At 32.6% G+C, this 15,697-nt stretch overlaps 2 protein-coding genes across 2 annotated transcripts; one reads left to right on the top strand and one right to left on the bottom strand.

Moving 5' to 3' along the window:
* Positions 1 to 3,260: 3,260 nt before the first annotated feature.
* LOC126744260 (GRIP and coiled-coil domain-containing protein 2-like) lies at positions 3,261 to 15,539 on the top strand. The gene is made up of 5 exons (XM_050451632.1): positions 3,261 to 6,440; positions 9,551 to 9,731; positions 9,789 to 10,023; positions 10,074 to 10,297; positions 15,318 to 15,539. Exons 1-5 carry the CDS (start codon positions 3,361 to 3,363, stop codon positions 15,495 to 15,497), a joined length of 3,900 nt encoding a protein of 1,299 aa, XP_050307589.1. The 5' UTR covers positions 3,261 to 3,360; the 3' UTR covers positions 15,498 to 15,539.
* LOC126744264 (uncharacterized) lies at positions 11,167 to 13,584 on the bottom strand. Its single transcript, XM_050451637.1, has 3 exons — positions 12,997 to 13,584; positions 12,854 to 12,931; positions 11,167 to 12,804 (listed from the first exon to the last, which is right to left on the bottom strand). The coding sequence occupies exons 1-3, from the start codon at positions 13,117 to 13,119 to the stop codon at positions 12,577 to 12,579; spliced, it is 429 nt and encodes a 142-aa protein (XP_050307594.1). The 5' UTR covers positions 13,120 to 13,584; the 3' UTR covers positions 11,167 to 12,576.
* Positions 15,540 to 15,697: the final 158 nt, after the last annotated feature.

Here is a 15,697-nt window from a genome sequence, read left to right on the forward strand (position 1 = left end):
ATTTTGTGTCTAAATTTCCAAATATTTCGTTCGTTTCTGCTGTATTGTTACCCCAGCTCCATCTACCCTTGTCCCAGCTCACAGGAAGGAAGAAACGAAGTGGAACCTGGGTGACTGGTTTCAACAAAACAAAAACAACTATCCAATTTTATGGAATTTTATGGAACAAAAAAATTATGGAGCACAGTACAAGCTTTGACTACTGACACGTTGAGTGGTCTGTGAAATATTCTCCACTTGTTAGAAAGTATTCCAGAAGTACACTTAATAAATCTTCGTGCTCGAGTCAATCGGTAATTATGTATTCTCTTGTTTGATGATAGATTTTTTCCACCATATGGCCTCATAACATTGAAGGATAAACCAAACGCTTCGTCTCCAACAATAACATATGGGATTTCGTAATCCTTCTTTTGTGGCAAAAAATCTGGATTCGGAAAATCTAGCTTTTCTGACGTTAAGTTCTTATACAAATGCTTGAATCACTGTTTTTGCCATAATCTCCAATATCTAAAAATGTAAAGCAATAATTCGAGTCACACATAGCTAAAAGTTGAATTGGAAAAAATTGTTTATAGTTAAAATAAAGTGAACCACTATGTTGTGGTTTTATACTCCGGATATGTCTATTGCACCCAAACAGTGTGGATAATTTGCATTTTTCAAAAAACCGTCTGCGATTTCTAACCATTTTTCTCGTGTGGGCATTGGTATGGTATACATTGTTCTTTCATAAATATCCAAATTAGCTTGCATGTCTGCTGAATTATTCCACTCGCTGTTGAAATTGCAACTCTGTAGTTGTAATGTAGTGCTCAGTAAGTGAGCAACCAGTCATCACGTACCTGAAAATAGTAAAAAAAAAATTTTTTTAAATTTTTCAGGGAATGATCTTCAAAAAAAATGGAAGAATTTAAGAAACTCTTTTGCTCGAGAGTTGGCGAAAAGAAAAAAGAAAAAAAGTGGTGACGGAGCTTCTTGGAAAATCTATATATTTTCTGAACAGCTGTCATTTTTGATGCGATGCTCTTCAAATAGAGAGTATAAAAATTTAATTTGTCAAATTATGAACTACCAAATTAATAGATTTATTTTAGGACCACTTCAAATTTTATAGAGGAAAATGAGAATATCGGAGAAACTTCGGATCATGAACAAAACGAGCATATTACTCCTATAAGGCCTACACATGTACAGAAAAAAAGGAAAGGGGCATCGGAAACCGAGCATAACACCGAGATAGTGAAACTATTGAAGGCAAGTCTTGAACAGCGACAAACAAATGAGATTATTCTAGATAATGACGGAGGTCGACCTTCTTTCGCTACTGTCTGACTTTAAAAGAGTTCCAATTGACAAAAAGATGGATGTGAAATTGGCAATGATATAATCGATAAAATCTGCCTTATTACCCCCTCAATATGCATTAAATTACAACCATGTACTACATTTGCCGTTTTATCCTTCCACTCCTAATCCCCCCTTTACACAACATAAGTCATCATCTTCACATCTGCACGTTTATGGTCATCCTTCTTCCACTCATTCCCATTTAGCGTCCCAATCTTCAACCAACACAAGACCAGAAACAATTCCCCTCCTCTCACCCCATTCCGTTGAATCAACTGCCACCTCAACAGACGGATCCATCATCGATCTCCTTGTAAACTACAAAGATTAAGTAATAAGATAATTATTAAATTTCTTTTGGAATACTTTAAATAAAAATTCGTTAAAAATAAAAAAACTATAAGTATTTTTTCCTTACCTTAATGTCATGGCTAGTCGTTCTTTTGACGCAATACTTCTACGCATATTTGTGTCCTTTTTAACAAGTCTGATTTTCAAAATATTATGAAGTTCCTCAAAGGACTGAATAGACATTCGAAAATAATTAAAAAAATTCGATGAATCTTGCAACAAATCTTGATACAATAAATTATACATTCTCTTGCTTTCTCTTAATCCCAACATGGGATGGACTCACAAAATACGCCTCCTTTTTAGTTTCTTCTTCTTATTATGTAATAAATACTACACCGCAATACACTTTTCTATTTCCATAATTTAAAACTACAACTGCACTACACTGGGTCTATTTTCGAACTAAAACAACAAGACAAGACTGTATGCGATACAGAAGTAAAACGTATCCGGTCGTAATTCTGTATCTCGCATACAGTATCCCCGTCTGAAAGAGCTCTAAAGCAAAATTATAATTATTAAACTAATACTGAAAATATAAAAATTAGATAGCATAAAATACGTATTTAAAGATGTATTTTTAATTATTATTTATTTATAGATACACAGCCATCTTTACTCATAAAGAAGGTTGTGATAGATGGATTGTTAAAAAATTTCATAATTTCGTATATTAATCAGGCAAATAGTAAACATAAAATTAGTAAAACTTAGGAAAAATTTAGAAACGGTATAAATTTGGACACATAAATTTAGTGATACAAGTAGGTGAGTTTATATACATTTTCAAATTAAAAGATCTAAACAAGTCACACAATCTCAAATTCAACGCAGAGGTTCCATTCTTGTAATCTACATTAAAATCTCCTGATACTATCACATGCGCTGAGTAAGGAATGTCAGAAATATTTCTCTCTAAAGTCATTAAAATCTGAACTAGATGATATATAAATACAAATTATGTAAACATTTTTAGGCTTAGAGTATATAATACAAAAATTTTTGTATTGATTCGTTCTGTTTGTCTAATTCAGACGTAAACTTTTGGTTCTGCTTCTTGCACAATATTGTCAAAACTTGTACAACTATTACGACGCAATCGTATTATTCTTTCCATATCTAAAAGGTCCTTTTCCGAACTTTTCTGAACAATGAATAGAGTTGTAAACACTGGGGTTACTTTAACCCTAAATAAAACAATAAATCTTCAAAACAAAGGACAATAATTTATTATTAAACTTATACAAAATAACTCAACGCTACAGTTATACATTCCCGTGTTCCCCTCGCCTCAAACTCAGCTTTGCTGAGCTTGCAAAGAACCAAAATCAAGTCGATGATCTCATCATCAGGCTTATACACAGGCATTTCCGCTTACAGAGTTATAAATATTTTAACATAATACAAGGGAGGACTGGGTCACATCGAACATGCTAATTATGCGAAATTCAAACGCCGTGCCCAATCGCTCATGTAGCAACAACTTAATATCAAACGGGTACTATATTTACAGGTTGGCAGCATTGTTTGTTTATTGTTTACCTGTCAGTGTCAAAACTTAAGCTTAGCGAAAATGTCGATGTGTCCCTTTTAGTAAAACATTTTTTTCGCATTAATTAAAGTTACATTCAAATATACCGAGTTGAAAAAAGAAGTATGGAGGCCTCAGAACCGAAAAAAATTAACCTAGAAGACTTGGCAAGGGAGGAACTAATCAAAAAGTGCAAAAACTTAATTACATTAGCCCAAAAGGCGAAATCCTCAAAAGAAACCCTGAAAGAAGAAATCACTGGCCTTAGAGAGAAGTTGAGGCAACATGAAATATCCGATGTCACTAAAGAATTAATTGAAAGACTCACCGATGAGAAGTTAGCTCTTGTAACCCAGAATGAAGATCTTAAAGCGAAAATTAAACAGTTAAATGAGAGGTATTCCACATTAGAAACTGAAAACATTTCATACTCTAGGCAAGTAAAAAGACTCACTGATGAAAATGAGACTTTGTTGTCGGACATCACAACTTTTGAGGAGCAAATAGCAGAGCTTAAAAGCATAGGGATTGAGCAAAGAAACCAGTTATTAGAATTAGAAAAATCAGGGGGCAACCACATGAAGGAGCTTCAAAATAAACTCTCATTTAGTTTGGAAGAAGTCAATCAATTGAATAATAGTTTAAAAGAGAAGGAAAATGAGATAAGAGAGTTGTCTCAAGAATTGCAAGCTTTAAAAATTATTAGGAATAGTTCTAGCAATAATGATTGTGATATTAAGTATAGGAATATAGAAAGTATGAATGAAAAACTTAAAAATAAAGTTACATTATATCATTCTAAGCTTAAAAAGTTTGCTTTTACTATTAAGGAAATAAGGGAAGAGAAGAATCAAGTTATAGATGTTTTCAAAAAATATACGGACCAGATAAAAGATTGGAAGGAACAGTTAAGTATTGCCAGTTCGCACTTAATTAAACTTGTCAATGGGCTTGAGCATGAAAATGAGAGCCTTAAAAAAGACAGACATGTAATCAGTGCAAAAATTGAAGAGCTTAATAAGTACATAGATGATTTAACAAATAAAATCAAAATGAAGCAAGAATTATTAGACAATGCTATAAAAACTAATCAAAATATAGAGAGTGAGAATATTAAACTTAAGGAATCATTTGATAAAATTCAAAATGATTTGCTTGCTAAACAAACACAGTATAAAGAAACTATTGAAGATTTTGAGGCAAGCCAGAAAGATGAGGTTAATAAATTAAATGATGCCCTCAAAGGGTCAACTAAAGAAGTTTCAAGGTTGATGGAACTAAATGCATTTTTAGAAGAAGAAATTAAAAAACTGAATGCAACACTATTAAGGTACCAAACAGACCTGAGCAGTCTTAATGAAGAACTACAAGCCAAGCAAAAAATCTTGGAAGATACCATAGAAAATGAGATAGAGAAAAATGAAATTGCTGCCTTAAACAAAATTATCAATTCCCAACAAGAACATATTACCGATCTCACAAAATCTATAGAAACTGAAAAGCAGTTTGCAGAAAAATCAAGTGAAGAGATTCTAAGGTTGGCTCAAACAAATAAAGACTTGGAAGCCACCAACAGTGAACTTCAACAAAAACTTTTATCATTTGTCAGTAAAACTTTTGAGGATTCACTATGTCAAACTGATGAAGAGCACATGGGCGAGGAAATTGGAATAAATCACAAAAGGGAAAATGCTGAATTGCTTTCCGAGATGAACCAAATGAACCAGGCTCTAAAAGAGAGAGGAGAAATTATCTCCAAGCTGGAAGCCCATTGTGAGGAAATGAAAAAGAAGTTACAGCTCTTTGAAACTCAAGCAAGCAAGAATATTGACTCCTTAACAGAGAAGGATGAAACTATTAAAACTTTATCTGAAGAGCTTAATTCCTTGAAAAATCTTAATGAAGAAAACCATATTATCAATGGATTGAGGGATGAAATAGAGGCTCTTAAAGATAAATTGAACAGCACAGCAGAAACTAGTTATGCCGAAAGTGAAGCAATGTCCACTTCAACAATTTCGAGAAGTGAAGAAGTGAACAGGTTGAAGGACCTTGAGGGGCCTTGGGAGGAGAGGTATGGAAAATTAAGAAACTTGGCATTGAAACAGAAGGCAAAAATTAAGGAGCAAACAATTACCATAACTGAGTTTGAGAAGGAAAGAGAACAACTGTCTGAAGCCTTAAAAGTATTACAAGCTCAAATTGACAATTTGGAAGATGAAACAGAACAATTAAAACAAGAGAACATGCAATACCTTTCAAAATTAAATAGTGTAGCTGAAAATATTTCAAAAGATAAAATGCTTTTGGTGCAAAATGAAGAAACTATTTCAACACTAACCAAAGAAATTGAGAAACTTAAGGATGAAAAGAAAAATGTTGAAGCATGGAAGAAACAAGTAGGGGCCAAAGTGCAAACCCTAAGGAAAGAGTTGGAAGCTAAAAATGTGCTGATTAAAGATTCTGAAGCCAAAGTAACAAAACTAGAGCAAGAACTATGTCATGAGAAAGAACAACTTAAACACACTAAAGATTTATTAGACCAAACAACCAATGAGTGTAAGAAAAATTCTGTTTTAAACCTGGAAATGCAGGATTACGAAAGGAGTGTTCATGAGCTTTCCCAAAAAGTTGAAAAGCAAAAAACTGAACACTTAAACTTGCAAACTCAATTAGAAAGTCAAAGAGTAACTATAAGTGCTTTAAAAGAACAGAATAAATTGCTAGAAGAGAGACTTCGGGAAGAGAGTGAGAGTGTTGAGAGCAATAGTGTTGAACTCACTGCTTGTAAAAAGAATATTTCACATATGGAGGATGTGTTGCAGCAAAAGGAAGCACAGTTGCAAGACACAATGAGGCTTCTGGAACAAGTAAGAAGTGAAAATGAAGAACTGTCAACGGACCTCACAAAAATCATTGCAGAACATCAAAAATCTCTTAACACTCTGAAGAGTGAGAGAGACCAGTTACGCAATCAACTAGTGAGCCTCCATCAGGACCTAAGAGATTCACAAGACACTCTGAAATTAAAAGAAGATGAACTGAGAAACATCAAGGAAGATTATGAGACTTACAAGGTGAGAGCTCAAAGTGTATTGAAGAAAAACCAAAATAGGGATCTGGGTCTTGAGGAAAAATTGTCCGAGGAAGTTTGTACTTTGAAGGAGCAAACTTGTCAGCTGAATGAGGAGTTGAAAAGTATTAGGTAAGGCAAATGGATCATTAAGGTGAATGTATTAGTATTTATATTGATTTTTTTTGTAACAAGGTTTATATTCTGGCACCTGGACAATCTAATGCAAAAAAAAATTTAATAAGGAAGATATTGGGTTGGGTTGGGTTGGACACTATTAAATCTTATGGTATTATAAATATATGATACTGTAGGTAGTTTTTTGAGACCAGATTTCTAGTTTATCTGGTTGAATTTCCTGTTTTCATTATTTATATATATTACAAAAGCCATTTATAAATGTTTTTTTTTTTTGGTTGCCATGAGTTGTGCTCTTAATATTGCAAAATTAGTCATCTGAATTTATAAACTGTCTACATAAAAAAAATTAATGAAACTGCCTGGAATCCTGTTTAGTGTTCACTGAGCATCTCTAAACTGTCTGGAATTTGAAAATTATTAAATTACTCAAACCTTTAAGGAAAAATTATGGTTTAGCATGCCTTCACTAGTAAAACTGCTGATAAGGGACCTAATAAATTGAAAAATCCATTAAAACACTTTACTATATAAAAGGAGAAGATTATAATTTAATTTAATTAAACTAAACAGAGTGAAATAAATTAACTGCCTAGAATTATAGAATAATTACCTTCTAAAAGTATTGGAAAAAATGCCTTAAGTTATTCAATTTTCCCACTACCTAAAAATATACAAAATTATGACTTAATTACCCTGCAAAAAATATCCACAGTTAAACTGCCTGAAATTAAATGAATTTCTCATTAACTGGATAACTAAATATTTTCCATGGGTTTTATAACTGCCTGGCATTTTGAAATGTATGAAGGAAAATATTTAATTCATGCCTCAACTGCCTGGAATTGTAAAATAATGATTCACATTTTCCAATGCAACAGATCTGTGCAGTACATAAGAAATTACTGTAATAATAGTGCAAAGGCCCAAGCATCGTCCGAATAATCCCTATTTTCAGGAAACACCTGGACTGATGATAAAGAGAGTACAAAATTTAATGAAAAACTAGTTGGATTATACAAAATAATTTTTTTAAATTTATTTATTCATTTATTTATACAAGGGATCAACCCCATTACAAAAAATATATATATTTCTGAAAAAGAAATAAAAGCTATACTACCTAACCTAACTAAATAGTTTGGGACAAATCACAAGGCCATTCAAAAGTTTATAAATAAACACCAAATCATTCGCAGTGCGCCTCTTAAGTAAATTCCGCATATTCAGCAAGTTCATTGCTTCATCATAACAATGGTCATTAGGAACTGGAATGCGAAGTTTATAAAGGCAGAATCGTAGAAATTCATTTTGAACCCTCTCCAGTGCCATACAATTTTCATTGTATACATAATATTCATGTACAGAGGAGACCAAATTATTGATTCATACTCCAACAAAGAGACAACAAGTGATATGTACAATCTTTTGCAAGTTTCAACCGACAGATCCTTACAATTGCACAGGACAAAACCAAGGACCTTAGATGCTTTAGTTATAATAGTATTTACATGGGTATTAAAATTCAATTGTTCATCTATTCTTTTACCTAAGATTAACATTATCAATAGTATAGAAGGAAGTTACCCGTTTGTTTCTTTTGTAGAAACTAATGTTACTGCATTTACCCACATTCAGAGCCAAACTATTACCAACACACCATTCACACAATCTATTCAGATCATCTTGCAAGAGAACCATGTCTTGTTCTGAACTGATCACCCTATAAAACTTTAAATCATCGGCAAATAACAAAAAATTACTATTTTTAAAGCAAACCAAAATATCATTAATGAAAATATTGAACAACAGGGGAGAACAATGACCACCCTGTGGAACTTCAGAGGTCACACTGATAAGATGCCACGTAGCATCCCCAATTTGTACCTGCTGAAATCTGTCAGAAAGAAAACTTGCAAACCAGGCCACCAAACAATCTGAAAAACCAAAAGTCTCAATTTTTCTAATAATAAGCTATGGTTGACACTGTCAAATGCCTTGGAAAAGTCTGTATATATTACATCCACTTGTTCACCCCTCTCCAAAGCACCCTGATACAGCAACAAGTTTGTAATAGCAGACTTGCCACGACTGAAGCCATGCTGTTCACTTAACAGAAGTCCTTTGCAATAAAAATTAATTTGGTCATAAATAAGACTGTTTAGAAGTTTTGGGATGACACACTGTGCACACACACTTCATTAGCAGCACCACATTTAAATATAGGCATAATAAAACTGAGTTTCCACTGGGATGGAAAAACTGTCAAGTCTAAAGACCTACTGAATAAAATAAAGAGGGGATAAGAGTGCCGATACACATTTTCTCAAAAAATAATTGAGTATACCATCAGGGCAGGCACTAAGTTTAAGGGGTATTCGAAAGATCTTATGAAAAATTAATCCAAAGGATAATTTAGGATTTGGAATAGTCATGTTTACACCAGCCTGCCGAGAAGGTAAGACATTATTATCTCTATTATAGACATTGGAAAAAAAAACCTGGCAAACCCCTCTGCAATTTGTTCACAACCTGCAAACTCCCCATCATTATAGGTCATCAAATCAGGAAGCCTATTCGTTGCTCTCCTGTTATTAAACTTATACCAAAAACTTTTGGGGTTTGTATAAAGTAACTGGTCCAAATTTGAAATAAAGTACTGGTAACAAGTCTCCGTTAGAGTTTTGCACCTAGCTCTAAGATCTGAAAAGACTTCGTAGTCTGCAACAGTATGTATTTTTTATTTGAAATTTTCTTTTGCTGGATCAAGTACTTTAACTCCCCTGAAAACCAACTGGCAAAAGACGAGGTTTTGAATCTCTAAAGAGGCACAAACAAACCATTTTTAATTGTATATAAAAAAAAGAAGATGCCCTGCACAATTATTGTATGGTGAAACTCCTAATATTAGATCCCTTTTTATATTTACTACTATAAATATAAATAGATCTAAAACTAATAAACATTTGTTAATTTCAAATAGCAAAACAAACTCAAGATCTACTAAGAACTATTTATTTCCAAAAATTTAATGTACAATTATATACCATCAAATATAAAAATCATTCTTTAAATAAAGTTCTAGTAAAGTATTTTTATTCTAGAGACAAGTTGGGTCAAGAAGAGCAAAAAAACAAGGTACTAATAAAAGAAAGAGATAACCTGCTAACAAAGTGCAAGGATCTAGAGACTGAGGTAGAAGAATTGAAATCCTACAATGACCAGCTTGCTGCTAAGCATCAAAAAGAATTAAGTGAACATATCGAAGCCGTTAGAAATTTAAAAGTAATTTTTCCCCATCCCTATGGATAATATGGAGTAATTTTTGGAATATTCCTGTAGGTCCATGCAGATACCTTATCGCAGTGCTACAGACAGCAAATATCAGAACTGGAGGTCCAACATAACAGGGAAATCATAGAGCTGCAAAGTAAATTGGAAAAAGCTCCGTCTCCTGTGCACTGTACCTTCCCGGTGCCTCCCAGTATGCCTCGGGAGGAGGGAGAGGGTTCCGAAAGCGTTGAGAGTAACCCGCTCCCTAATAATGTGCATCCGATTCCTTTGGAGCGGCTCTTAGGTAACTTAAACTAATTTAGCTAGTGTATTGTAATTAATTTTGATTTTTAGACTCAAAATCTGAAGACGAAGTGATGGCTCTCAAAAAGCAACTCTATCAACAGGAATCCAAAGTGAATCATTTGACCGCCCTATTATCGGACACGGAGCAGGATCTCTCGAAACACGTTCAAATGAATAAAGTGCTTAAAGAGGAGATACGAAGGCAGCAAAGGTCCGTAGAGAGGGAAAAACATGCGGAGAATTTGGAATATTTGAAAAATGTTGTTTTTAAGGTAAGATTGACTACCGCCTTAGCTGCGTGTTATTTTTACTTATGTTCATGTATATGATCGTTTGGGATTCATCACACCGTCATTTCGAGATCTGTCATGCCACAAAATGGTGATGTCGTCAGCAAACATTCGGCTGTCCCAAGTAGAAACCAAGTAACTGCTAAAAATACGATTTTAAGAAAAACGACTTTTTATAAATCTGCTTTACCCTTATGTTGCTTATGAAGGTTTCAACACCATATTTACTAAGAAGCAAATAGTATACCCTGCCGTTTGTTCAATAGGTATTTTAATCAGTTTAAAGCATATTAAATTAGTTTGGCAATAAAAAAAACTGTTTCTTCACATGAGTATAAAATTGTAAAAAATTAAATAAGTTGGAAAAAACCAAGTAAGTGCACTTGCTTTGTTTTTGAAAATTAAAAAGAAACAAATGCTAATAGGAATAAACGAAGTAAATACCTAATATTAGGTATTTAATAACTAACATTACATTATTTTATCACATTAGTCAAAAAATTAAAATAAACTATGTTTGGTCTGCATTTTTGTGATGTTTTAATGACTAAAAATGTTGTGTAACAAATAATACAACAATGTCAATGCAAAAGATTTATTTTGGCACTAAAAATCATAAAAATTACAAACTGAAATCTTGCCCTTCATAAAGATAAACATAAATGTAAATAATATTGTCCATATAACATTGTTATAATTATTATTGTTTCTTATAAACTAATTTATTAAGTATACAAATAAAAGAACGAATTTGAAAGAAAATTAAATAAGGGAAAACGAACTAATAATCTTCATTTATGGTTTCATTTGCATCTCTTGTCGAAATCAAATCTTCGGAATTTGATGCAGGAACGTATGCCAAAAAAGTCTTCGATTTTATGGCATTAGAGAAAGTAAATCACTTATAATTTTTTCCTTTTTATCCGCATTAATTCCACGTTTTGGTAACATCTTAGGCACGGTAGATAAATTGTATTTCTTTTGCAAGAAATTAAGTTCTTGATATTCTTCGCTAAAATTTGTTTTATAATAGAGGCATGTTTTACCTTTTAAAAAGCGAACTTCTACCAAATCGGCTAATAAAAAACCTCTCAAGCAATTGTCTGTTTTTCTTGCAGTTCGTTTTTTATTTTTCCATGCATGAAACTCAGTGAGTTGTAATATTTTTATTTTTTTTCTGGAACTGGCAATTAAATCAAGAAGCTCTTGAAAATCGTAAGCAGTTTATTTTCTTTTAATTTTTTGTTTAATATTGCCGTGTATCCCATCAGCACTCATATGTGTATGACCTTTTGTTAAGTAACGAATCGTTACTTTTTGTGGACCAAACGATTCATTTACTTTGCTCACCAGGGCGGTGAATAACACCCAATTTTTATTTTGTGCCGCACAGTTCTCGCACTAAAATATAAACTCGCTTACATCGCGCTCCATTTTAATAACCTCAAACATTCCATCAACCAATGACTCTGCTTTCCTACCGCATAAAGCTTCATGCCAGACTACACAACAACTATCGTTCTTGTCATTTTTATTCATTGTAGCAAATGTCTGGTTAAAAACAACCAGTTTGCTTGTAAACAAACAAGTTTTACTTTGGGGCATAATTGGAATTAATAACACTTTTTGAAGATGCATAGAAAAAATGCGTTTAGAACAATTTTTGGAAAAATGTGCAGCCTCGTCAGAGTCTTCTTTATATTTTTCGTTTGCCTGAGAAGCTTTTAACTTAAGAATGGTAATTTTTTCCTTGGCCTCTAAATTATTGTTATTGTTTAAAGAAGTACAATCTTCGCAGATATCAGATTTGGGTTGACAAAATTAAATGTGCATCTGTTTTAACATTTTTCGGTAAATTTTTATTTTGCAAAATCCGGGATGTTGTGAAATAAAATCGTTAAATAAAAACTCTATAGTTAATTATCTAGGTAGATATCTGGTGTTGGGAGCATTTTTTCTTCTATAGTGGCTTATGCAAGGATTCAATATGTTCTTTTATAATATTCCGATCGACCTTTCGTTTAGGATTTAAACCTCTGCGTTCTTTTACAGCACTTTCACGAAGTTCGGCTTTCATTGCTAACACCAATTGAGTAATGACAGCGTCTGCTTTATATCCGAAAGTATTTAAAAATGTTAACTTACATACTGAAATTTCTGTGGTATCAGGTAACTTTGGTAAAGAAAAAAGTCTAGACTCTGCTCGATTGTGTAGTGCTTGTGAATACTTGCGCTTAATAGGAACTAAAGTGACATGCTTACTAAGCCACTTTCGGCGACTTGTATAATCCATCGACCAATAGTGATATTCTTTTCGTTTCTTCATCTAATTCTCCACATTTCCTTCTGCATACGTTTCTACATATTGGTCTTAAGGAATGATTCTTTTTATTTCTTCTCACTTTTTGTTCAAGAGTAAGCATTTTGCCATTATTTTTCAATTGAATTCTGGACTCTTCAATGATCTCGAGGTTTTTACCACCAAAGGCCTAAAATTTTTTTTTCTACAACAATAAACGTAAGTTTACAAAATATTACCACAGCTTTCTCAAAATCTAATAATTTCTCATCATTATTGGAGATTTTGGGTACAACGGCAATTTTACTACAGCCAGGCTAAAATAAATACACATGTTTAATAAAAGGCAAATAAAAACAATGGCCTGAAGAATTGAAAATACCTGTTCATCGCTGATTGAAAACTTCCTTTTAAAACTCATCTTTTGCTTTAGCTTTGAACAGGTCGGTTTTTTCTTTCTATGTTCTTCAATATTAAATGAACTCTCTAGATTGGCTAAAGGCATCTAAATGGAAAATTAAATTATTAAACCAACTAAAAAAACAAACAAGAACCTTTTTAATTTTTCTAATTAGGCGACGCCTTTTTTTCTGTACTTGAGCTGCCTATTTGGTAAATAATCTCGCTGTCACTTTCGCTGGTGGAACTAGGACGATAATCTCGATCCTTATCACTGTCATCAACCGTACTTCCTGCATCGCTAACATCAAACCTTTTGTTTTTTACTAAATCTTTTAAACAAACAATGTTGCTTCCTATTGCTTCCATTTTATTATTTTTTTCTTTTATTGAAGTATTTTTAGTCTGAAAAACTTCTTTAATTTTAGCAACGTATACCTCCTTTTGTTCCAGACTTTCTAAGCAGTCAGTATAAAGCCCTGAATGCTCATATTTGACTACCGGAAATAACTAAAGGGGCTCCATGTATTTCTGAGTAGGTAAATAAAAGAAATAAACATCTAAGTATATAAACTTAATATCTAGTATACAAGTATAAACAAATTAAGATGACTTTAAAACCTCTAAAAAAGTAATCTGTATTTAAATAAGAATAACGCAATTGGCTATGGAAAAAGCAACCATAATATGATAAACAAACCATTTATTTAATTTATATAAATATTCATTTATATTAAATCATAGGACATTACATTCAATATTACGCTTGTGCTAAATGTATATTACAAAAATTTCACATTATAAAAAATACTTACTATTTGTGACAAAACGCCAGTAGTTTCTGGCCGTAAAGCATAATCCATTATTATTTTGGTGCGAAAAGACATTTTCGACGAAGAGGCGATCCTTCTTCCTTGAACTCTCGCTTACACTACTGCTTAACTCGTTCCACTTGACTTACTTATTAAATAGGCACAAATTTCCCATGCAGAAACAAAGTAATTGAATCTTGTGAGCAAAAACAAATTAACGGACATGCGAGTTACTTTGTTTTTGCATAGCATTTTGTAATTGCTTTGTTTTAGTGTGGGGAATTGTAAAATTTGGTGCAGTTAATTGGTTTAGGCATATTCATATCTCTGTTGTTTATGAACCGATTTTAATAAATTTTATACTAAATTGTGAAGCAGAAACAGAGTAACTGCAGTAATTGAAAATCTCGATTTTATTAAAAATGTCAGTTACTTTGTTTTTGCTTGGGACAGCCGCATTGTCACCTTGCCTTTTATTGGTAGAAGTGGCAAGTTATTAATATATAATAGGAAGAGTAGTGGTCCTGAGATAGAACCCTGGCGAATTTCAGTGGAAGCTTGCATTTCTTGTAAGGAATTGTCAAAATTGATCTTCTGAACACGACCTAACAAGTAGGATTTGACATATTCCAAGGATGAGCCTCGACAGCAGGCCATATCTCTCTAGTTTCGACAATAGTATTCTGTGATCCACACAATCCAATAATAATAATACATTTATTTCCAAAATTACAAAATTTAAATACAAAATAGTTATTCTACTTTACGTACAAGTACAAAGAAGAAATAAACGATTAGTACCGAAGCTGCTCTATTTAGAAGCTTGTTGGTACTTTTTCTTTAGAGATATATATAGTCCAATTCGGGTTTAAAGGTCTAAAGGGTAAATATATCCCATCAATGCTTTAGATACATCACAGAACTTATGTATTTCCAGGTATATGGATTGGTAGAATTCATTTTGTCATATCTCACATTTAGGACACCCTGTGTAGAATTTTTTCGCATGAAAATAATGACAATTTAAAATACTAATAGACGTGTCTGAGCATATTTCCGAAAAGGAGAACAATTTTGATTTAATGAATTTTATCCAACTTATAGAGACTCGCACTATAGATTAAATACGTTATTGACCAATCGACCTTAGATTATTCTACTTTGTTGAATTGACTTTATTTTTATTATCAACTTGTGCTCTACTTAAGCCCCCTTAAGTAGTGTTAACAAATACCTCTTTATCCTGACATTAATGTTGGTAGTAATTTTTTTTCCTTACAATAAAGATCGCAAGCTTTTATTACATTGGTTTTTTTATTTAATTAGTTTCTAATTGCTTTCTGTTTATATTGTTAAGTTAGAGTAGCTAGCACTTAAGGTTAAACTTCGCCACTTTTGTTTATTATTCTTTAGGCTTTATTATTCTTATTATTATATTTCTGGAAAAAACATATAAATTGGGCAATTCAAAATTAATATATTTTTTTTTCAGTTTGTAACGTTGCATAATGGAGACGAAAAGTCCCGATTGGTGCCAGTATTAAACACAATCTTAAAACTCAGTCCGGAAGAAACGCAAAAACTTTCAACGGTGGCGAGAGGCGATCCCGGAACAAAAGGATGGACCAGCTACTTACCCACGTCGTGGTCATCCCCGAATAAACCACAATAATATTTATGTAATACATTTTGTAAATAAATATTTATGTTTGAATTTCCCGCCTTTAATGAATCATCCCCCTTGCTTAATGGGCACTTCCGGTCGAAACGAACTTTTTCGTGCGTCTATATGAGTAAATTATCGTTTTCAATAAGATTTCGATTTAGCACTAAAAATCGAAATATATTTTTTAAATAATAATTAACGTGAAT

Source organism: Anthonomus grandis, chromosome 13 (genome assembly GCF_022605725.1).
Source record: "Anthonomus grandis grandis chromosome 13, icAntGran1.3, whole genome shotgun sequence".
NCBI classification, from domain to species: Eukaryota; Metazoa; Arthropoda; class Insecta; order Coleoptera; family Curculionidae; genus Anthonomus; species Anthonomus grandis.